Here is a 24,073-nt window from a genome sequence, read left to right on the forward strand (position 1 = left end):
GGTCCACGGTGGAGCAGATATCCACCTGCAGCCCGTGGAAGACCCCATGCTGGAGCAGGTGTGTTCCCGAAGGAGGCTGTGACCCCATGGGAAGCCCGTGCTAGAGCAGGCTCCTGGCAGGACCTGCAGATCTGTGGAGAGAGGAGCCCATGCTGGAGCAGGTTGTGACCCTGCAGGGGACCCACGCTGGAGCAGTCTGTGTCTGAAGGACTGCACCCCATGGAAGGGACCCATGCTGGAGCAGTTTGTGAAGAACTGCAGCCCGTGGGAAGGACCCACGTCGGAGAAGTTCGTGGAGGACTGTCTCCTGTGGGAGGGACCCCACGCTGGAGCAGGGGAAGAGTGTGATGAGTCCTGCCCCTGAAGAGGATGAAGCGGCAGAGACAAGGTGTGATGAACTAATCCCAACCCCCGCCATCGGCAGGGGTAGGTAGAGAATCCAGGAGTGAAGCTGTGCCCAGGAAGAAGGGAAGGTGTTTTGAGATTTGGTTTTATTTCTCATTACCCTACTCTGCTTGACTGGCAATAAATTAAGTTAATTTTCCCCAAGTTGAGTCTGTTTTGCCCGTGACAGTAATTGGTGAGTGATCTCTCCTGTCCTTATCTCGACCCACAAGCCCTTTGTTATATTTTCTCTCCCCTGTCCAGCTGAGGCAGGGGAGAGTGATAGAACGGCTTTGGTGGGCACCTGGTGTCCAGCCAGGGTCAACCCACCACAGAAGTCCTTGAGAACTAAACTTTTTGCTGCACCTCTTCTGAATTTCTGGTTGTCACAACTGATGAGATATCAGAAGCATCCAAGTGCTTGTTTTCAGAGGTTTCAGGTAGCCTGCCAGAGTGTAAGGTACACGTAGTCTAGTTATGTCCTGTACCAGTATGCAGAAACTATTTAGTAATTTTTCCAGTGCAGGCTGAATACTAAAGTAATTCCCACATTTAGCTCAACACAATACAGTATTATTTTATCCCTTTCCTATCTTCATCAGCAACAAAATGTCAACAAGCACCATCACATACACAAAACAAATGGAAGTGCTGGAGCTGGACATCACTTCTTAAAACGTATGGACACAGAGTCAACAACTAACTTGTAAATTACTAAGAAGGAAATATGTCTTTCTTTTTGTATCTTAAGAGCAAACAACTTTTTATATACTTTAAACATTAATCCCTTTTCCTACTGCCCAAGCCAATCACAATTCTGTATGTCTGGCTTGCAATACGGTGGCTGTCTTTCAAAGAAATAATAATGCTGTTGCTACATTAAGTCATCCGGTTTGGGTAGAATGGTTTTAGAAAAAATTTTAAAATGTACTTCTTACCTTGAGAGGCTTGCCTGTGACTCACTTCCCCTGAATCAACAACTTCCATGACACTTACTCGTAGCACACATTCCTGGAATAAAATAGAAAAGTTGAAAAATCATAAGCCACCATCTTTTTTCTGGTACTTTCTAAGAACTGCAACATCCACCTTGGAAAGTGAACACTTTTGCTTAACTGCACAGTGAATATGTGATATGTGTTTAATTCCACTGCAAAACCAAGACTAGTGAATGTCTAAAATTAATATTCTTCATCCAGGTCAGGCAGTTTTATCCTGTTGAATATTTTCTGGGTAAAAGCATCTGTCTTCTGAAAACACCAGTGAAAAGGGATCAGTGAGCATGGCAAAACCCTGACCTAGTCCCACAGAGGAGGAGTACAGGTGTGGAAGGGAGGTAAAGCAAGGAAACAGCACAGGCGTCCTCTGGAATAACCTCAACAGGGGTGCTCCACAGTGTATTTTGCTTCTTCTCCCATGCCCAGACGGGGTTTTCCAACTAGGGAAAACTTTTAAACTCTAAGGTAAGTGATTAGCTAAAATCTTCAGTGAAAATTACAGCAAGCCGCATTTGTAACCAAACATAGTCTCCTGCTATTCTGAAATGAAGAGATACCTGACTTACGTTTACTGTGCCTCAATGCAACCTTACTTTATAGTGGAAAAACAAGTTACACTTTAAACTCCTGTGGGCCATACCTGCTCAGAGCTGTTCTGCCTCTGCACAGCTTCATAAGGAGGAGGTGGGTCCTGAGGGCAGAGCTCCTCGGTGCCCTTGATTCGTGACCTGTAAATATGAGGCAACAGAATCACATTAGAGGCAAGCATCCTGCAACAAACAACACTGAGCGACTCTCTTGGTACAGCTTTCCATCTGCAGAAAAACATCACCTCTACCAAACTCCACTGGCTTTCCCATGCCCACTCAGATTTTTGGATCTCAACCACAGCTAATGAACTCGCCAAGACCTGCAAAAGATTACCCCAGAAGAGGGCAGCAAATTGCTCCTTAGGAGGTGCCGCTCCAATGTGTTCACCAGAGCTTCAAACATCTTTGGGCAGTACTATGCCTAGGAACCCATTTCAGTTTTACTTCACAGGGGCTCAGTTTTGTTTCAAGAGATTCAAATACAGGTGGTCACTCAAAATGCGACAGCCTAGCTCTAATTTTTGTGAACTACTAAATTCTTAATTATAAATGAAATTCAAGATACTTCTGATCTCATATTTTATGTTCACATACAACTGCACAGAAGAAGGCAGACTCAAACTGAAGGCTATTTTTGTGATGATGCTTGACTAAGAACATTATAGTTGATAAGTTCACGAAGGCTTGTATGAGGCAAACATACCTCATGGTTAATCTTACTTCTCAGTTTTCAGAGAGCTCTTTGAAACCTTAAAGACAGCAGAAATCCCAAAGACCTTTTGCTGTATAATCTTCCTCTTAGGAGGTAGAAGGAAGGAAGAAATCAGAACAGTGCCTGGAGAAACTCTTTTTGGCAAATGCTGATTTTTATAACATAAGTTTACATTAGTCCATTAACACTGGAACAAAGTGCAGTAGTCGACAGCAGCGCTGCCAAGGGGACCTTCCCCACAGAATCTTCAGAGAAGTCTGTGACCCAAAGTGTCTCAATTTTTCTCTGCTTTTTATTACATTTTAAATTGCTGATTTGGTACTGAGCAGGAACCTCAAGCAATACACATGAGTCCATGTGTTTTGCTCCCTGGACTCATATCAGACTTAGATATATCACTAGTGGATGCAATCTATCTATGAAGAAATGTTACACAAGAGCAAGTCCTTCCTCCCAGAGTTTAGGGCTTCTCTGCACACTGGCTGGAGGGAACAAAGATGACTGTGACAATTATTTTCTTGCAAGCTGAAAGGAAAGGACAGAGTGAATGGAAATGCCTACAGAAGGCTGCTTAGAGAGGAAAAGAATAAAACTTCCAAAAAGAGAACTGGGGACCACTTTTGTGAAAGGCCCCTGTCAAGGTACTGGAGGTAATGCATGGAGAAATTTGAGGAAAAGAAAGAAAAGGTTTTGATAACTGGTCATTGCTTTTTCATCTTAAAAATGGGGGAAACACAACATGTTAAAATAGTTTTTAATTTCAGCCTATTTCATCTGCCCCTAAAAGCTTCAGAATAATTTTGGAGTATGATGAAGACTGATGCTCCATTGACATTACTTCTTCACGTTTTTCCAGTACATTCATGATGAGCTTACATTCAATATAGGTCACAAAATTATATACTTCTTTGTCCTGGTTTCAGCTGGGATAGAGTTAATTGTCTTCCTAGTAGCTGGTACAGTGCTATGTTTTGAGTTAGGTATGAGAATAATGTTGCTAACACACTGATGTTTTCAGTTGTTGCTCAGTAGTGTTTATACTAAGTCAAGGATTTTTCAGCTTCTCATGCCCAGCCAGCAAGAAAGCTGGAGGGACACAAGAAGTTGGCACAGGACACAGCCAGGCCAGCTGACCCAAACTGGCCAAAGGGGTATTCCATACCATGGGACGTCATGTCTAGTATACAAACTGGGGGGAGTGGGGGTGGGGGGGATCACCGCTCAGGAACTAACTGGGCATTGGTCAGTGGGTGGTGAGCAATTGCATTGTGCATCACTTATATATTCCAATCCTTTTATTATTACTATTGTCATTTTATTATTATCATTATTATTTTCTTCTTTTCTTGTTCTATTAAACTGTTCTTATCTCAAGCCACAAGTTTTACTTCTTTTCCCGATTCTCTCCCCCATCTCACTGGGGCGGGTGGGGGCAGGGAAGTGAGTAAGCAGCTGCGTGGTGCTTAGTTGCTGGCTGGGGTTAAACCACGACATTCTTGAACCTTAGTTTTGGTTTTAAACATGCCTGATCTGGCCTACCCAGCTCAGTCACACCTTGAAAATTAATGTTGCATCCAAGAATTATATCATGTTAAATCTTACTACAGAACATGCAACTAGAAAAGCATTCCCTTAAGTCCCTTAATATAAAAGTCATTTCCAGGATGTGCACATTTGTCAATCTGTTCTTTATTTCTTAATTTCCACTCTCTCTTTTTATGTAAGCAAGGCAAATTCTTGTGTTAGTCAAAAAGCCAGCGGCTTCTTGAAGTGATGATACAGGAAGGTAGGGAGTAAGAGTCAAAGACTTTTCAGGGAACCCCACTGCCGAGAGACCGCTCCAGACCATGGGGAGGCTCTGTACCACTGCTGGTAAGCAGGACACTGAAGGGGGAAGGTTCATCCTTGGCCACCTCTCACCCACCTTCTGCACTCATACCTCAGCTGAACAACAGCATCAGGGCTTTGGCCTCCCAGAAACTTCAGTGTTCAATAGCAGGAACACGTTCAGTGGTTAAGAAACAAATGTCAGCAGCATATGAGTCCAGTTTGAGACACATACTAAATTTGAGAATACATGACTTGGATAAGCAGATTCACACTTTGGCAAATGCCTCTAGTCCCCAAATGGTACTTTAAACTGGACTAGGGTAGATTTCTAGACCCCAGGTGATTGATTTGCTGCTCCACATAGATCGCCTACTCCCTTAAATACACATATTTTATTCTTCACATGGGAACTCAGCTGTTATTGCTAATGTTGTTGTGCCAGTCCTGAAAAATAACTCAACTGCTGTTCCCTTATTTTTGAAATATCAAGATTAGAGTTAGGAGTTGACCAGATATTTGTAGTGCTAGTTTGTTTTGTCTACCACTAAATAAGACAAATATAAGAGTTTTCCCATGAACAAATGAACAAAGCAATTAATTGGCTTTGCTAGCAGTGCCTCTGGCTCTGCAATTTAAAATGTGGAGGAGAACAGCTACCCATTCCAAACATGTCCTTGGCACATGTTTTGATGACCACAGTGTTTCCTTTCTCAAAGGGATGTATCTGTTTTGGAGTCACCCCAGGTGCACCTTGCAGATGGTGGCTCACTGCCTTGGATGCAGTTCCTGTCACCCCCACCTTTCACACAAAGGTTTTGGATGCAGGGTCCGTGGGACCTCGGCACAGAAGGCAAAGTCAGAGACACAGCATGGCGTTCAGTGTACAGACCAGGCAGGGAGGGGAGGGAGAAGTGTGAGGAGGCTGACTGAGAAAAGGCCAGGTCCCATCTCTGCTGGACACCCTGGGGTGAGTCATATTTCCTCATTTGCCAAGAATGGAAATCAAGTCTGTCTGTTGCTTTAACTTCTGCACTGCTGCATAACTATCCTGACAACTTTGAAACAAGTAGTCTGACTTCAAAAGGATGTCACCATCACTTAAATGTTATTATCAACAAGTTTTAATGCAGTCACAGGCAAGGTAGCTACCCAGTATTAGACCACAGAAGCCTTAAATATTGTTCAGCGGCCCTTACTGTGCTGAAAATAGACAAAGAGAAATACTGCTTCTGGGGATAGCCATCTAGAACAGCACATCAGACAAAGAACGACAGCCCCATTTTAAAGCAGGGGAACTGTGACAAGTGTAGTTCAATAAATACCTCATCTTCCAAAGAGATCATTATGCACACCATTCTGTTCTCATAACTAGCTTGAGCCAAGACTCACATAGGAGGATTTTAGTAATGTTTGGAATTCAGCCCTAGTCCTTGGATGTTTTAGATCACTTTTTCATTCTAAAATCTATTCCTGTGCTGTGTTACCATTTTCTAGGTAATCCCAGGATCTGTAATTACCTCTGCAAGGACCACAGAGTCTTGAAAGTCATGCACGCTACTCCTGATGAAACAGTGAAATAAACTAAACAGTCCTGCACACTGCAAAAAGCAGGAGTTATAAACAAGAGTAGAGTGATACAGTCTGCCTGAGCATCATGGTATTTTATGTTTAAACATTATATGTTCACAGCAGAATAATGCAGCCCCTCCTGAGTCATAAACTAATGTCGTTAATGTTTACATACTCCTCTTAGCACCCCGACTGCCAGTGTTGGGTTGGATGTTCAAAGGGAGGGTGTCCTCTACACATCACACGACTGATGCCACGTGGAGTAAGTGGATCGCACTGATCACACACTGGGCTCGCACAGGAAACCCCAGCCAGCAACTAAGCACCACGCAGCCGCTCACTCACTCCCCCACCACCCAGTGGGATGGGGGAGAGAATCGGGAAAAGAAGTAAAACTCATCGGTTGAGATAAGAACAGTTTAATAGAACAGAAAAGAAGAAATTAATAATGATAATGATAACACTAATAGAATGACAACAGCAGTAATGAAAGGATTGGAATGTCCAAATGATGCGCAGGGCAATTGCTCACCACCCGCCGACTGACACCCAGCCAGTCCCCCAGCCGCGATTCCCCTCCCCCACTCTCCCCAGCTCCTATACTGGATGTGACGTCCCATGGTATGGAATACCCCGCTGGCCAGTTTGGGTCAGGTGCCCTGGCTGTGTCCTGTGCCAACTTCTTGTGCCCCTCCAGCTTTCTCGCTGGCTGGGCATGAGAAGCTGAAAAATCCTTGACTATAGTCTAAACACTACTGAGCAACAACTGAAAACATCAGTGTTATCAACATTCTTCACATACTGAACTCAAAACATAGCACTGTACCAGCTACTAGGAAGACAGTTAACTACATCCCAGCTGAAACCAGGACACTAATAAACAAAGCTAACCTGCAAGTTACTGTGAAGAGTGTATAACCACCTGTAGAATGAAGGATAACAAAACCCACAAGTCACCACTGAATTGCAAGAAATATAGATACTAGTAAATCCCAGTACAGCAAAATAACAGAATTGATGCTAATGGACAAGCTAGACGATTTTTCCCCTATTCTTCAAAACAACATAACCCCCTGCCCCAAATTTACATTTTAATGTTTCATAATACCAATTGTACCAAAGAAGGCAGCTTTCTGCAACACAAAGATTTTCTGCACGTTTTTTCTTACTCACAAGAAAACTCATACAGCTATTATTTTTTCCACCTCCAGATCCTTCTTCCCTCATCTTTGTAGAAATAAATTAAAAATAAAGGGGGGGGGGAGAGATTACAGTGACTTGTGACTATCCTCCTTTTCTTTCTGATACGTGAGCTCATCCTCCCACTTTCACTCTCACAACTCCTCCATCCTGCAGCTGCCACTGCAGAGAAGCCCAGCAATAACACCAGGTGCAAACCCTGCCTGACCACTCACACCCGAGCACTGAGATAAGGGTGGTGATCACCTGGCCTGGCAGTACAATCAAAACATACCCTTCAGTCAGCACTAATTGCCAAAGAGGGAGAAGGGGATCACTCCAGCAGGAAGGTCTGTGGTGGGGGCCAGGCCACCGTTTGGGGGTCTCTCACACAAGCCTTGCCGGGAGGTTGCTCCTGGCTCCTGTATTTACTCTGCCTCCTAACTCAACAGGTTTTTTCCTTCCCCCCCCCGCCCCCTGCTAAAGTCACCAATCTTTTTCAGTTAATAACAGAGAAAATGGTCTTAAAAAAAAAAAAAAATTTGAGATTATGCAGTGTTTCCAAAGTCACTAAAAGAAAGCAATAGAGTGTAGAGGTTTACCTGCAAGTCGTTCGTGGATTACAAGGATAAAAAGTTGCAAAATAGGGAGGTGGATCATCAGGATCCAAAACGTGACCTTGGTCTTCAACATGAGATTCATCCTAATCAAATGAAACTTCTGTTAAAAACCTTCTGAGATATAAAAAATTGCTGAACTGTGTAATTTAGTAATACTGTTAGTACCACTGTTTATAGCAGGCAATGCCTTGCACTCACTTACAGGGCAGGATCTTCCTGTTGCAAAAACGAGTAAGTAACACAGGGCAGCTGCTATCAAGCAAACTGTGGTGGTGACAGCATTCAAGGCACAAAGAGCAATGAGAACTTTCTGAAAAACATGAAAATTATGGAAATAAAAAAAGTAAATAAAGGCATTTGTAAATGTCAAAATAATAATAATAGAAAAGTAAAACACAAACACAGAAAACACAAGGATGACCATGACAATTACTTCTTAGAAACATATGTGATGAAGTCTTCAGGACAGGTAATCTCCAGGACTGGAGTAATTGTTTTGCCCTATTGTGTGTCCTGACAGAGAGATCCAGAAGGATTTAATACTGCTCAGATGTGATTTATAGTCCACTTCACTAACCTTCCTCTTAACTTTTCTGTGGGAAAACTAGATGTAAGATAATCACCATTAAAGGAATGTTAAAGCACTTTTATACTTGAAGGTGATGCTGTTTAGAGGTTGTATTTTAGCAGTTTGTAAGCCAAGAAAGGCTGAGAAGATCAAAAGACCAGTGAAGGCATCAGATCATTAGGTAAAATTTACACGATATTACACCACGCAATCTTGTCTGAATTCAGCAGTAGTTTTGGTTGCTTAAAACACCAGAAGGACAAGAACTGCATATTGAATCAGCAATGCACTGGTCAAAACCCAGAGGTGATAAAAAAACCCCTGTTACAGAACCATAAAGAGCTTCTGACCAGTGTGGAAGACCAGAAAAATAACAGAATTTTTCACAGTAAACACAGCAGTCACCTCAGCACTGCACTGTCGCACAAGTGCGGACATTATCAAAGCAGTCATGTTAAGCAGCATGCACAGCGTACCTTGAGATAAAAGTGAGCGGCACTGCATGGCCTCAGATGGTATAGCTTCAGCGCAGTATCTTCTATACATTCAGTGACATTGAAATCTTCACAGCAGTAACAAACCCTCTTTTCACCGACATCCACCTTTAAAAGCACAAAACTCCACTTTTTAATTTATTGGCTGTTTTATGCAACATTTTTACCTGTATAATATATGTTAAACTATACCTCTGACCACAAAGCAGACTGGAAATCCAGGCTCGTAAGATGAAATTTGTACAGTTTGCTATGCCAATGATTCATACATTATAAAGCTATATTATGCATACTTCCTATTTGAAAGGAAGCATTACTGATAAGCTCAAGACATTAACCCTTAAACTCCTTCAAGCCTTTACGCACAATCATCTTTATCACCAAGTGACCCTGTATCCTTCAATTTCAATTATTCCACAGTTTCTAGTTCATAAATAGATATTCTTCTACTTCTTATGACAGCCATTTGAGAAAAATCTTTTGCGTTCTGTCCTTTCTTGTGCAGATTGCTTTTTCCTCAAGTAGAAGTGTTCTGAAAAGCTAGTATGACTTGATTTACCTTAAATTTTTCCTCACAGCTCTTCCTGTGAGGTATCAACACAAATTGTCCTCATCAGGTGAGACAAACCAGGAAGAATAATCCCACCCACAGATTATACTGACTGAACTTTTTGTAGGTAGCTCACAGGTACCCACAGAGGTCCTTTTCAACAGTTTATCTTTGTCACATTACTATAAAAATCCTTTATGCTAGTTCTTAAATGACTATGATGTTGAAATCAGTGTATAATGCTGGCAAGAAGGATTTTCTAAAGATATATTTGGGATTCCCTCCTACATGGCCCCACAAAATTGTCTAGAAAGCCTTGTACCAAATCAACTGTGTCTTCAGACCCTGAAGACAGAGGCCTGCTCTCAATGTAGTAAACCAAAACCACTTCTGGACTAAGTAGGCTCTTCTAATGAAGAGTAAGACCTTTCAAAACATATCCATTTGGGGTCTTCAGCTTTAGGAACTGAGCACCTTATGAAGACTCCAACTCAAATGAACCAGGTTTAGGTTTAGTGTTTAGGAACATAGACAATAAAAATACTGTTGTGGATTTCAGTGAGTCTCTTCACAATTTGAACTAAATCAAGGCCTGAAACAGAGAGTTTTCTTTGTTCCCCCACCACGCTGTAGCTGCATTACTTGCATCTCTACATTAGCACATTCTGTGATCCCAGCAGAGCAAGCTTATGTGGCACACCGTGAAGAAATACATGTAAAACAGTATGTCTGCTCACCAAATCGCATTTGGGTACACTGGACACAAACTGAATGCCTTGACAGCTTAATACAAATCCAGCCAGGTTCAGCAGAACAGAGATGATAGACAGCAGACTAAATAGGTTAGCCTGGAACAGTAAAACAAAGTTAACAGCAGTGAGAACAGGATCATGAACCTGACTCAAGCAACCTATAGCACGGCAAATCCCACTCCCAAACTGAAGCTGGGGATGACACTCCCCTTATTTTTAAAACTCCCTGTGACTTCAGTGCCCCAGGGTCTTATCTTAACCCAGTAGATGGTTCCTCCAAACACCTTTATCTTCTCTCTCTCTCTATTCTGCACTAGTTGTGCAGTAATAAAATACATGCAACTATTGAAAAGTACAGGCAGCTAAAGGTTTTTCTGGAGCTCAAAGTATGATTTGCAAGCTGTCCGACTTCCACTAAACGTCATATCCTTCCACAGCGTTTACCTCTCAACACATTTAGATCAGTAAGAAACCTGAAGAGGAAACATCTTAAGACTACATTCATTCTGAATAGAATTTCCAAAGCTATTTATGAAAAATATTTGTCCCAGTACAGTGAGGACAGAGACACTTAAGGGACTTTGGTTATATGATTTTATTTCCTCCTGGCTACTAAAACCAGAACACCTCCATTCACAAACTGGACAATATCTTCAGTTTTATAAACCATCTGTAAGACCAGCAATGGCAAGAGTAATAGAGTACTTCAAAAAGGACAAGAAGAAGCAGTGGATAAAATGAAGTCCTACTTTCACATATGTCCTTACAATCTGCAATCTGTGCTTACATGAGACTTGGGATATGAATTTTAAACACGTGTAAGAACTTTTCCTGTCCCAATTCATACATGCAAAATTTTTCTGTACTTCAGGAGATAGTACTATGGGTAAGACTACTACTTCAGAGACAAATAACAGATTCCTCTCCTGACATGTTTAAATTTTAAGCGCTCAATCCTACAAACCAAGTATCAGGTCTTTAATGTCCAAAAGAATCCTTGTTAAGAACAATCTGCTCACTCAGATTCTTTTGTATCAAAATGGCCTAAATTAAAAATGCAGGAGATGACAAAAACCTGAGGAAGAGAAGGAAATCATCAGGGACACAGGATCAGTTCTCCTCCAGATAGCTTTGTAGCAGATCCAGCAACAAGGACTTCCTAAACATGCACAAAGACAGCAATCGCTTTCCAAATCAATTTAGCTGACATACTATGGTTACCTACCTAGGAAGCTGGACCAAAATTAAACCAGAGCTGTTGCACAAATTATGATCCTGTTTACTGAGGTTCAGGGAAAGAAATAATCACCCCTGAATGGACAAGAGCCAAAGAGCACTACTGGGCAAGCTCATTCCTTAAATTACAACATCTCATTACTAGTAGGCTTTACAGAGGCTTGACCGTAACATTATCACAGAAGGTAGGTTTTAAAAACCTACTAATTAAAGTCGCTATTAGTACTTCTCTGAAGAGGATTGGGACTATTTTGTGTTCCATGTACTGAGAACAATCAATATTAAGAGAAACAGTATTTTCTTTTAGCTTTATAAATATCATATAACCACAGATAAGAGGCCTTTAATGTTACTAAGCACTTTGAGTGCAGTTGTTTTTCTGTACAAACACAGAATTTAACCATTTTTTTAAAACTAACTCCTTGCTCAGCACTCAAATGAACCAATACCATTTCTTAGGCTTTTATCTAGATTATGTCAGATACCCTTTTGATTAAAACTACTTTGAGAAAAACAAAATTGGTAGACACAGTTATTCCATACAAAGAAAGCTTTTCCCATCTGTGTTCAACACAGGGCACTGTCAACTAGAAATTAGTTGGGTTTGTAAGTGAAATAGAAGCTGTTTCAACATAAAACACCTTTATAGTACAAATCTCAAGAAATGATACTGAGGAAAACAAGAAGTACATTTGTCCTTTTTCAAATGATGAAAAAATGGAGGTCCTGAACAAAGAAGTTACTTGGCCAAAGTAATGTCAAGAAAGATAAAAAAAAAAAGGGGGGGGGGGGGCCTGGGGACAGGATGACAAATTCACATATAAGTTTTCTTGCTTGGTACAGAACCTGCAATAGAAACAATCCAGTATATAGCTAATACATCTATATAAACAGTTACATATAAAATCCAGACTCCTAATGTAATAGTCTACAAAATCTTGAATAAAAATCACACAGATTTTTTCTAAAGAAACCTGTTAAAATCAAAGAAGAAAAAGGAAGAAAAGGAACATTATTATAAACATGCAAAATAAGGATGATAATTTCTACATTTATGTTCTAATAAATTCTACCATACAAAATGTAATCTTGATCTGTTTTTTATTATACGTATAGTCTATTATTTTTGACTGCATAACGTAATATTCAGCCAATCCCACTGAAGAGGTAAAAGATAAAAATAATTCTTCTACATACAATCTAAAACACTACGATGATCTGAAACATAACCTCGACATTTGCTACTACATATGCCATAGTGTACAAGAGAATATATTGTACTTTAGTGTTGAAAGAAAAAAATCCTTTGTCTTTCTGCTTCATCACTGGTTAGCATTTTCACAGCATCACTGAGGTTGGAAGGGACCTCTTGAGACCATCTAGTCCAATACCCTGCTCAAGCAGGGTCATCTACAGCAGGCTGCTGAAGACCATGTCCAGGTGGTTTTGACCACTACTTCTCTGGGTAACCTACACCAGTTTTTGAGCATCCTTACAGTAAAAAAGTTGTCTTTTGTGTTCAGATGGAATTTCCTATTTTTTCAGTTGTGCCCATAACCTCTTGTCCTGTCAGCAGGCACTACTGAGAAAGGTCTAGCTCCCTCTTCTTCATTCCCTCCCATCAGCTATTTATGGAGGTGGAGAAGATCCCCCCTGAGTCTTCTCTTCTCCAGGCTGAACAGTCCCAGCTTTCTCAACCTCTCCTCAGAGGAGAGATGTTCCAGTCCTTTCATCATCTCTGTGGCCCTTCACTGGACTTGCTCGAGTGTGTCCAGATTTCTCTTGCACTGGGGAGCCCAGAACTGGACCCAGCACTCCAGGTCTGGCCTCACCAGTGCAAGGAGAAGGGAAGGATCACCTCCCTCCACCTGCTCGCAAGTCTCTGCCTAATGCAGCCCAGGACACCATCAGCCTTCTTTGCCACACAAGCACTTTGCTGTCTCATGATCATCTTGCTCTTCACCAGGATCCCCAGGTTCTCTGCAGAGCTGCTTTCCAGCTAGTTGTTCCCAGTGTGTACTTGTGCCTGGGGTCATTTCCCTGCACGGGCAGGACTTTGCATTTCCCCATGTTGAACTTCATGAGATTTCTCTCAGCCCATTTCTCCAGCCTGTCCAGGTCCCTCCGAATAGCAACATTTGGTGGACTGGCCATTCCTCCCAGTTTTATATCACCTGTGAACTTGTTGAGAGTGCACTCGGTCCCATTGTACAGATCATTCATTAGGATATTAAGCAGTATTGGCCCCAGTATCCACACCCAGGCCACAACACTGCTGGCTGGCCTCTGGCTGGGCTTTGTGCCACTGATCACAACCCTCTGGACCTGGTTGTTCAGCCAGTTTTCAATCCACCTCACGGTCCACCTATCTAACATGTACTCTGTCCACTTATTTTATAAGCTATATTCTCCTGCAGATGCAAATTTAAACACCTTCTCCATCACTACTCACCTACAAGTAAAAACAAGTGTTCTAGTTTATGCCAGTGAAAGAAGATCCCACCCACAGGTAAACCAGGAGAAAAGTACTCCTCAACTTAGAATAAACAGGCAAAGGCAGACATGCTATTTTAAAAGCTAAACCAGAGGTAACTAGTCTTAACTGCAGTGACAAAAATGAAAACAACTCAAATTATGGCTTCAGTTTGGCTCACAGCCCTCATCTTCCAAGCATTAGCTACACATGGACTGTGAACAGATGCAGAAAGTCTTGAACATTTACATGAGTTAAACTATAGGAAAGCAAAGTGTATTCTAATGTTAGACACAGTATTTGCTAATGTCTTGCATGGATGATCTCTTCCAGGTAAAAAATCATCGTGCACTTTGAGGACTCCACAGCAGCATAAACTTGCATGATAAGGTTCTAACCCTGTTATTCATTCTGCATGGGTAGACTGCTTGTTGTCCTGCTGCTGTTGCCATTGAAGCTAACATCTAATGCTGGAGAGAAATTGCTTTCACTTCAATATGCACACACAGGACTGATGTCCAATCAGGCACTTAAAAAATAATGAAAGAAAAACATTTGCACCACAATCATCAACTCTTATATCCGTTTACATCCTACATATACAGTTTATGAATATCCTTCTAGGAAAAGGCAAGTCAATGTATTAATTTTCCATATACACAGCAGCAATAGCAATAATTAAGAAATAATTATGGGACCTTACTAATTTTCTGTCAGTTGTGAGAGCTATTTATTGTACCATATGGAGACCTGCAACACACCTGTCACCAAAAAAAGCCACAGAGAAGTAAAATACAGACTAATTAATTTAATAGAAAAGTCACATGCTTCAAATGCAGCATTAAAACACCCCATATGAATGAGAGAAAAGCTTTTTCAGCATAAAAATAGGTTATTAAAAAAAATCAGAAGAGACCTGACTTTGACCTGATAATAAAGGCTAAAAGCCTTTCTAAAGGCTTTTCAGGGTCCTACAAATAAAAGCATATTTCTTTTTATTTGTTTGACTGTAAAACCTTTGTACGAATACCATTTATTAACTTAATGGTGGAGACCTCTATGTGAGCCAAGATGTTAACATCAAGCTGTTTTACCTCTAAAATCCAGACAGTACTACAGTACTAAACAGGCAGTACTACAGTAATTCTCACCAAAGTCAAATGACTTTGCTTAATTTGAAGCACATGGCTAGGAAGAGATTTTGGGGCTGGGAATAGGGTCATGATACACGGCTTCTCTTCACAGTGCTTTATATTGCTACTAGCAGGGCTAAAATTTAAGGACGTCACTTCACTAGCACCAGAACTAAGTATTTTGGTCTAAACTTTATATTTTGGTTAAATCTATACACATTAGTCAAGGTGCAGATATCAAGAAGGCAGTAGCTAGCCCTAAAAATCTTTATTTTAAAGCTGCTGGGACATATTTTTCTTCTGATAAGATTTTTCAATTAAATAAAAGGTTTACTACATGTTTATTCTTCAAAAATTTTGAAGGTTTTAAATACTTGAATTCCATAACCTTCTCTGTTTTCCAATGAAGATCTGTAAATCTTTGTCATAACCCCCAAAATATTAACACTTCTGAATTAAAAAAAAAAAAGTTTCTAACAAAAGTTTCAGATCCTTGTGTCACCACACTGCAAAACGTGAGAAATATCCAGACTGAATCGACTCATGCTGAACATGTGACTCGGACTTCTCGGAGTCAAACCCCACAAACCTTTACATGAAAACTGACGACATGTATGAAGACAAAAGCTGGCACACTAGCTAACAGTGGAACCATAAAGCCAGAATCGCATTCACCCAGCCAGCATCTGCTCTGTTATTTTCTTGATCCCATGCATCTGCATGTACGGAACTGCTCCCCAGCACTTGCACTTGCCTCAGTTACGCTCTTACCCAGCATAACAGCCTGGTGTCTTCCTGCACGCTTGCACTCCTGTCATGTTTCCTGCAATCACAGCTAAATCTTCTCTTTAGCAGCAGAACCCAAGCACCAAGCACCGAGGTATGCTTAACTTGAAGTCTTTGTTACAATTGGTGGAAAAACAAAAAAACAACCCACAACCAGAAAGCCTCCTAAAAAGCACACTCCACAGGATTGCAACTAATTTGTGCATGACTGGAAAGGAAAGGACGCTTCACTGGCAGCATGCTTCTGCATTCAGCAAAGCATGTATGGCTCCAGGCAACACCTGGGAATACAACATAAACTCACAGTGCATAGGGTAGTCCAAACCAGTATACCAGTAAGGACAGAGGCTAATATAGCAAGCATGGCCTATCAAAGATGCGAATTGCATTCAGTGCACATGCAATCAAATGAACAATGCAGAATTGATATACCTTCAGAAAGAATTTAGGTTCCCTTAGTTAAAAATAAGATTTAAAGCCCTATGAAAGGAAGGAGTTTAGGAGCAGAGGGGGAAGGAACCAGCTGCTATACAAGTAGAGAGTAATATTGAGCCCAGAACAGTTGAGACTCAATACCCAAACAATATGGGCCGGGGGCGGGGTGGGGGGGGCGAGTTTCCGTTTCCCCATTAAATACATTTGGAGAGGCATGCACAGGAGCTTCTTCTCTGGAAGAAAAATCAGCTTCTGAGCGAAAGTGTTACAAGCTGACTTCCAAAGCTGACTGACAACTGATACCCCGTTGAACAGATCAAGTCTCGGACATCTCAAAGCCTGATTCCTGAGCCAAGGCTTCTCAGCAGCTGTACTGATGAAGGCCAAGGCTCCCCTGCAAGAATGTCCTTCAAAAGATATAATTTGATTTTGCCTTGCAAGACACTGTCTCTGGGACCTGTTATTTACCTAGTATCCTCCCATGCTGTAAAACAGCCAGGGCGGCAAAACCCAACAATGTGGCTCTCAAGACCTGTTAGCAAATAAAACTTTCATAGCCACCCCTCTTCAAGACTGGTTTCCTCTCACTTGCACTGGGTGGTGCAAGTAAAGGTCCCCTACAGCTGTAACTAATGCATTTCCCTTACTTTCTCCCCTCTGGGGGAAAAACGTGAGCAGCCCTGTCTGCCTTCAGCACTGCAGCCCCATCCCCAGCTCTTTTCTCACGACATCGCAGCACTGCGCTTTCTCCAAGTGCCAGCAGCACCAGAGCCTTGCCGTCACGGGGGGGGGAAAAAACCCAGTTGGGCTGTTTTTCCTCATGACCCAAGCCTCGGATTGAAGTGGCAGCCACAGGGCAGGCTGGCCGTTCTCGAAGAAATAAACCCAGGCAGTGAGAAATCATCACCTAAAGGGGGAAGACGGAAAGAAACGTTTTACCACCCTTTTACTGTAAGGGCTAGACTGCTGCCATGCAAAGGAGCTGCAGGCAAACAGGCGTACTGCAGCAAGTTTCAGAGAGAAAATCCTGAACCCTGAAATCCTGAATCAGAGTAGCAAACAGGTTTCTTTTAGAAAGAACTAGTATTTTTAAAGGGGGCAAAGATAAATGTGAATTGCATTATAAAATTCCTTCAGTACCATAAACTGACAATCAAAAATAAGATAATACAGGAACCCACAAGAAACAGCATTACCATGTCCTTAAGCATAAACCCTACCACAAACGGCTCTGAGGACTAGCACCTGCTCATGGACAAATGGACAAATTCTGTGGCACTCACCAGTCACTGTAATTCTGTTCAAGACCCAGCTCTGGGAAGGAGAGACGTCTAAATGATGGAGCTCAACTATCTACCCTTAACTACAGGGTACTACATCTGAGAGCTTTCAGTACACACCATGATAAATTAAAACCTAGATAGAATTATCCAACTTGGCCTGAAAACAAAGAAATTTGGGGGGGTCAGATGCATATAAAGAATTCTGGGGGTATTTGCACAATGTGAAGAAATTATGAAACTGAACTGAGTGACTGAAAAGAGCTCTGCATAAAAAGAAAGATGAGAAGAGGCCCTTCCTTATGAACAAGACAGCACTTCTAGATTGAGACAACTACATATGAAAAAGAATAACGACCACTTAATCCCACAAACTTTAACTGTTGAGCACAGTCCAAAGTCTCTGCGTAAAGATAACTAAATGCTGACATAAGTTGCTGCAACATAAAACATGGTAATTGATATCACTCCTCAGATTTCTGGCATGGCTCTAGCACAGGTACCTAACATGCTAACTCTCTGGGTTCAATAGCAATCTTAGAAAGCCACCTTCATGTGCAATCAATCCCTTCCACAAAGCTCACTTGCTGCATAAAGGCATTTCTAGACCTAGCACTTGCTTGAGTTAAAGGCTGTCAGGGAGACAGCTGTGCATCTCTGCTTCCTTCACAGCAGGGAGGTGGCTCTGGCCAGGCAAGGGGAAAATGAATTCAGTCCAAAAGTTGGTAGAGAGGAATCCATTAGAAACGTATTTACAAGAAATAAGTGCAAAGGGTCTTGCATAAGGAGTAAAAAGTGGAGGGCAGTCACAGCTGGAAAAGGGATATGTTTTAGCTCCGCATGCATTTTATAGTTTCAGTTGTGAATGTCATAACTCTTAAGCCATGGCTGTCTAAGGAGTCTCATTGCTTAGGTATTTAGGAAACTTGCTTTTACAACCCATACAAGTCCTCATAACTCCCAAGAGAAAATATTATTAGAAGGTAAATATATTAGAAATATAGTCCAAAATTAATATGCTCACAGAAACTAAGGATCTGTCCTTGACAGACTATAGCTAGTTCAATGCATTATATCCTTAGCCTCACAAAATGTTTAATGCTAATTTCCTTTTTTCCGCAGAGAACCGAATAGAATATTTCAGTTGGAAGCGACCTACAACAACCATCTAGTCCAACTGCCTGAACACTTCAGGGCTGACCAAAAGCTAAAGTGTATTATTAAAAGCATTGTCCAAATGCCTCTTAAACACTGACAGCCATGAGCACCGACCACCTCTCTAGGAAGCCTGTTCCAGTGTTTGACCACCCTCTCAGTAAAGAAATGTTTCCCTATGTCAAGTTTGATCTAATCTGGCTTTCAAAAATCAGATCTTTATAAAATACACATGCAAATAAGAAGAAAAAAAATACAGGTTCATAGATTCACATAGTCATAGAATAACTGTGGCTGCAAGGGAGCTCAGGAAGAATCTAGTGCATCCTCCTGCTCAAAGCAGGGTCAGCTATGAGATCATAGCAGGCTGCTCAGGGCTTTAACCAGTCTTATCTCAAAAACTTCCCCCTCCGGTGCACAACATCCCTGGACAATCTGCTCCAACACTTGACTGTCCTAAAGACAATTTGATATAAAGGAAAGAAATCAGGAAGAGTTTGGTGCTTTATTATTTAAATAAAACTAGGAAGGGGCCATAAAGTTTATGCAAAGGGGAATATGAAAGAGTGAAAGAGCAACAACGGACAAAAGGAAACTACAGCAACAACATGCTATAGAAACAGCACAGAACACAGGCAATATTGAAACAGGGAGGACTGCGCAAGTCTCAGGCATTTTGAGACAGATGGCATTTACATTTATTTTCATGAAAATAGGGTCCTTCCAGATCGGGAGCCTCAGACACTAAGCTCCTCTTTCTACCCACAGAACTGGTAAAAAAGTTGCTTTGCTCTGCCTGTGCTAACCAATGAACAACTGAGAAACAGCAATTTATTCCCAGCTCATACATCTGATCACTCCTCACTGATGATCATGTGGATCCCAAAGAAGTGCTGCATGAAAATAAAACAACTGCTTTGGCCCAGAAAAGGTCTTCAGAAGTGACAGTAAGGCAAAAAAACCCCAACAAAAAAAACCCCAAACAACCCAAACAAAAACCCACTTTGAAACCTCTTTTTCAAATCCAGACTCTGAGACATTGAGAGCCACACAGCTTCAGATTTCACTTACAAACAGAAACAGCATACACACCCCACACATCAATTTACTTCTTTCAGAGCAATGTAACGTCAACTGTATTTGAAAAAGTGGCACTGGATACTTAGGGTAAGACAGCAATACTTAGGTTAGCTATCAAACCTGCCATCAGACACTAAAACAGGACAACCCAGCTAAGCTTTAAAACGAACTCCCCTGTTTAAGCTTAAGCAGCAGTGCCTCAGAGAGCTAAATTATTTATACTAAACCAGCACTTTCTTATACCTACACAAACACAAAAAGCATTCTGTAAGCAACATCAACAGTTCCTCCAGACATGGTCCACTCTTGCCCTTAATAAGGACTCTATCCACGCAGGAAAGAATACAGCCTTTCACAGGCTTTGAGTCCTCTTTCAGTAATTATGATTCTACAGTTTAAAAAGGAAATTCAACAATATATTCTATCTTTTCAAGAAAAAGAAGTGTTTGGGTTTTGTGGGTAGGTATTTTGGGGTTTGGTGGGGGTTTTTTTGTTGGTTTTTTTTTTTTTTTTACACCAATGACTATTAAATCAGGATCGTCTTCTGATAATTTCCTTACAAGTTTTAGTCCATACTTACCAAAAGCACTATGGGCTTCTTCCATGTCAGTAAGCCTAGGATTCCAGATACAATTACCTAAAACATCAAAAAACCATAGCATCACCAAGAAGTGAATAACTGTTCACAAAATGCCATTTACATGGTATTTAGCACTGCTCTGGTGAAAGGTACTTTGCAACACTACAACAATGCTGGGAAGATACGAAGATGCACTTTAAAGTAGAGACTAAGAGCCTGTGCTGATGTCGTTATTCACTCTTAACAGCATCCTGTGAAATAACACAACCAAATTTTAATCTGCTGTTTTCTTATTTTTTCCTCCCAGAAAATGAGTATGGGGACAAGAAGTTATGCCAGCAACTCCGACCTCAACAACTGCCTAAAAAATTATTTTCAGCCAACTGAGTACTAGTTTGCTAGCAACATGGGTAAGCAAATCTAAAAACTGGCTATTTCTTCTCCACCTTTCTTCACTGCTCCATCACTTCATTAAGTGCCTGCTCCTTCCCGTGCGCTGACTCTGGCCCTCTTCTGACCATTTCGGGGAACTAACTCACAGTGCATGAACCCTACCAGAAACACTGAAGAGCACCAAAACTACCTTCCTGAGCTAACTTGCTATTTAGTCGCCTGAATGCCAGTATCAGCAGGAGGAAAGAAGAGAAGGTAAAAGTACTCATTCGACCAAACTTGCTGAATAATCACAGAACTGAACCCTATAAGTCTTTACCTTAGAGGGCAAAACAATTCAGGAAGGAGAAAGCATTGCTGTAGAACTGAAGCAAATAGCATACCCAAATACTCTCTCACAGTAAGGATGGGAAGCCTACAAAGAAAGGCGAATCTTTTTTTAGCAGGTCCCACAAATAAGCAGGTATACTTTTAATTGGTGGGACTTTGTGACTCAGCCAGTTCAGACCAAAGTCCTACCCTAAAAAGAAATAAGATGACAAAAACAGGAAGCTGCCCACTAGCATTTTTAATAAATCCTTTCTCTAACTTCATTCACTTGACATGATCAATCTGATCTAGCGTAATGTGCATGTATGACTTGGCCAAAACACCTACTGATATCATCACTGGTGTTGCAAAACCACATACATAACTCTGCAGTTTCATAACAAATTATTTTTTGAATTCTCTAAGTGCAAAATAGTCATATGATTTTATAACAAAGCACACCAATACTTAGGTGAATTGCTGTTTTGCCTTAAGGACAACAAGACTTATTTCATTATGTTTGTTAGAGCTTTAAGATATATGAAAATAAAGTCTTTCTCAGAGTCTTCCTGATCTGCACTTAAGCAGTGCATCACAATTAGCATGTTGCACCTAAAAATGAAAAAAAAAAAAAAACAAACAAACCAGACACATCCACAATTCCAGCTTTTAATTGCCTCTACCTTTCTAGGTTGCTTTGGGGCTAAAATTTTCACTCATGCAGTTATACCTGAAAAGCATTTTTGGTAACTTCTCCAACTGAATATATTATTATTTCAGAGCTAGCATTAAAACCGTAAATTACCTTCTTCATTATTAAAGAGATGGAATACTTCGATTTTACACGTGCAATTTTAGAACATTTTAAAAGCATAAGCATGGTTCTGTGTGCAGGCTTCAAAGAAAGTCTGTAGCTTACATACATTTAAGCTTGTTTTAATCTAGGGTAAGCAAAAAAAAAAAAAAAAAAAAATCACAAGAAAGATACCAAACATACACATTTGAATGGTCTGGGTTACCTTCCTGCCCCCCCCCCAAGGCTGGCTATACTTTCAGGGATGAGCATTGCATTATACACATGAATAGGAACTACTTGATCCCCAAACCACAGAGCACATTTCCACAGGTTGTGAACAACACTGGAAACATAATTTAAACGTTTCCAGTGAAACATTTGGGACAGGCTGACGCTGTTCACATCAGCGGCAGGGAGAAAGCATGCCAGGCACAGAAGATGACTGGCTCATTGCTCGAGGGCCCACAAACTGGGCACAATCTACCCGACTATCTCCTACTCGTATTAACTTCTGGCTAGCTTCTGCAATACAAACTACCACACGTTCTGTATTTATCAAGGTGCAGTTTAAAGCAGGGCCCAGCAGGAGGTGGAACAACTTCTCTTGCTGCCCTTGAGAAAACTGTCATAAGCCCATCCACTTTTTTTCCCAGGAACGATGCCGTTTTCCCCCTCTCTCTCACTAGAGTAACGGCACGCGATGCACAAAAGCAACGCACAGCATCCACACGCACCACGGCTTGTAGAAAACCCCGTTTCTGGCTGCGTACGACAATCGAGCCCGTTTTTTTCAGGCTAAAACGCGCACCAGGAAACACCCCCCCTACCTAGCTGTCTCTCGGTTTGTCACCCTGCTGGGGTCCACGCTGTCCGCCGGCTGAAGCCGCTAGCGAACGCGCCACCGCTTATTATTCCCAAGCGAGGGGAAGCTCGCTCTCCGCTTCCAGAGAAGCGGCAGCAAGCGTTTGCTCTGCCTCGGAGGTCCCGCGTACCCCGCGCCCAACGCGAGCGCTGCCCGCCCGGCCGGCGGCTTGCCCCGCACGGGCTCCGTGCCGGCCCGGACGGGCGGCGGGTCGGCCGGCGCCCGGGCTGCGGGTGGCCGGCAGTGACTTACCCAGAAGCCGACCCAGGTGGAGCAGGCGTTCTTCACCTGCGAGGCGGTGGTCAGCCACAGCGCTCCGAAGTTCAGCACCACCAGGCAGCCGCCCAGGATGACCTGCAGCAGCCCCAGCAAGACCAGCCGCCGGACCGGCACCAGCTCGGCGCCCAGGGTCAGCACGTCGGGGCACGGGCAGCGCTGTTGCGGCCGGTCGGGGGGAGAGGGGAGAGAGCGGCGGGGCGGCAGCGGCGAGGGGGCGGCGGCGGGCGACGCCGGCCAGGGTAGCGGGGCGAGATCCGTGGCGGGGCAGCGGGGGCCCGGCTGCCCCGCCGGCGGGAACGTGGGAGGGGGAAGGGGGGGCGGCGGCGGCGGCAGGAGCAGCGGCTCTCGGCGGGCGGGCGCCGGAGCCGGGCGGGTCGGGCCGGGCGGGGACGGCCCGTCGCCGCCCCTGTGCCGGCTCCTCTCCCGGGCGCCGAACCGCCGCGGCGCTGCCCCCGCCCCGCCTTCCCCCTCCGCCGGCGGGGACGCCGTCGCGCCGTCCCCGGCCGTAGCCTCCCGCTCCACCTCGGGGCGAGCGGCCGCCCGGCCGCCCCGCCGCGCCTCGGGTGCGGCGAACGTGCTGGCCTGCCCGCCCGCCGCCCTGCCAGGCGGTGCCGGAGCTGCCTCCGCCGCCAGCATCCAGCGCGCCGCACGGCGCCCGGCCTGACCGCCGACTCCCGCCCCGCGGGGGGAGTCCCCGCCGCAGAGCCACCCCTCCCGCCCCGCCCCGCCCCGTTCCGTTCCGTTCCGGCACGGGTGTCCCTGCTGCTGCTACGTGGGACCGTTTTGTACTCGTCCCGGCGGGGTTTTCCGCTCCCCGTGCTAGCGTGTCCCCGCCGCAACTCCCTTGCCCCTTTTCCTTTGGCCGCTGTCGTTACCGAGCGGTAAGCTTGAAGTTCTAAAATAACTCTTCCCGGGGGGAAGACGCTGGTTTTCATTTCGGGCGGTTGGCTCCCTTCCCGACAAGAGGAGGTGGTTGGGCAGACAGGACGATGCCTGTGCGTGGATGTGCGTCTGTGCCGGCGCGCACGCA

At 43.2% G+C, this 24,073-nt stretch overlaps 1 protein-coding gene across 1 annotated transcript in view; it reads right to left on the bottom strand.

Annotated features, from left to right (window-relative positions):
• ENTREP1 (endosomal transmembrane epsin interactor 1) overlaps window positions 1-23,679 on the bottom strand; it is a 31,440-nt gene extending 7,761 nt beyond the window's left edge. The window contains 8 exon segments of the mRNA XM_069777206.1: window positions 1,323-1,395; window positions 2,023-2,152; window positions 7,865-7,965; window positions 8,085-8,192; window positions 8,927-9,052; window positions 10,232-10,342; window positions 20,405-20,461; window positions 23,017-23,679. Coding sequence (XP_069633307.1) covers window positions 1,323-1,395; window positions 2,023-2,152; window positions 7,865-7,965; window positions 8,085-8,192; window positions 8,927-9,052; window positions 10,232-10,342; window positions 20,405-20,461; window positions 23,017-23,679 — 1,369 coding nt within the window.
• Window positions 23,680-24,073: the final 394 nt, after the last annotated feature.

This window comes from Haliaeetus albicilla, chromosome Z, assembly GCF_947461875.1.
Source record: "Haliaeetus albicilla chromosome Z, bHalAlb1.1, whole genome shotgun sequence".
Classification (NCBI taxonomy): Eukaryota; Metazoa; Chordata; class Aves; order Accipitriformes; family Accipitridae; genus Haliaeetus; species Haliaeetus albicilla.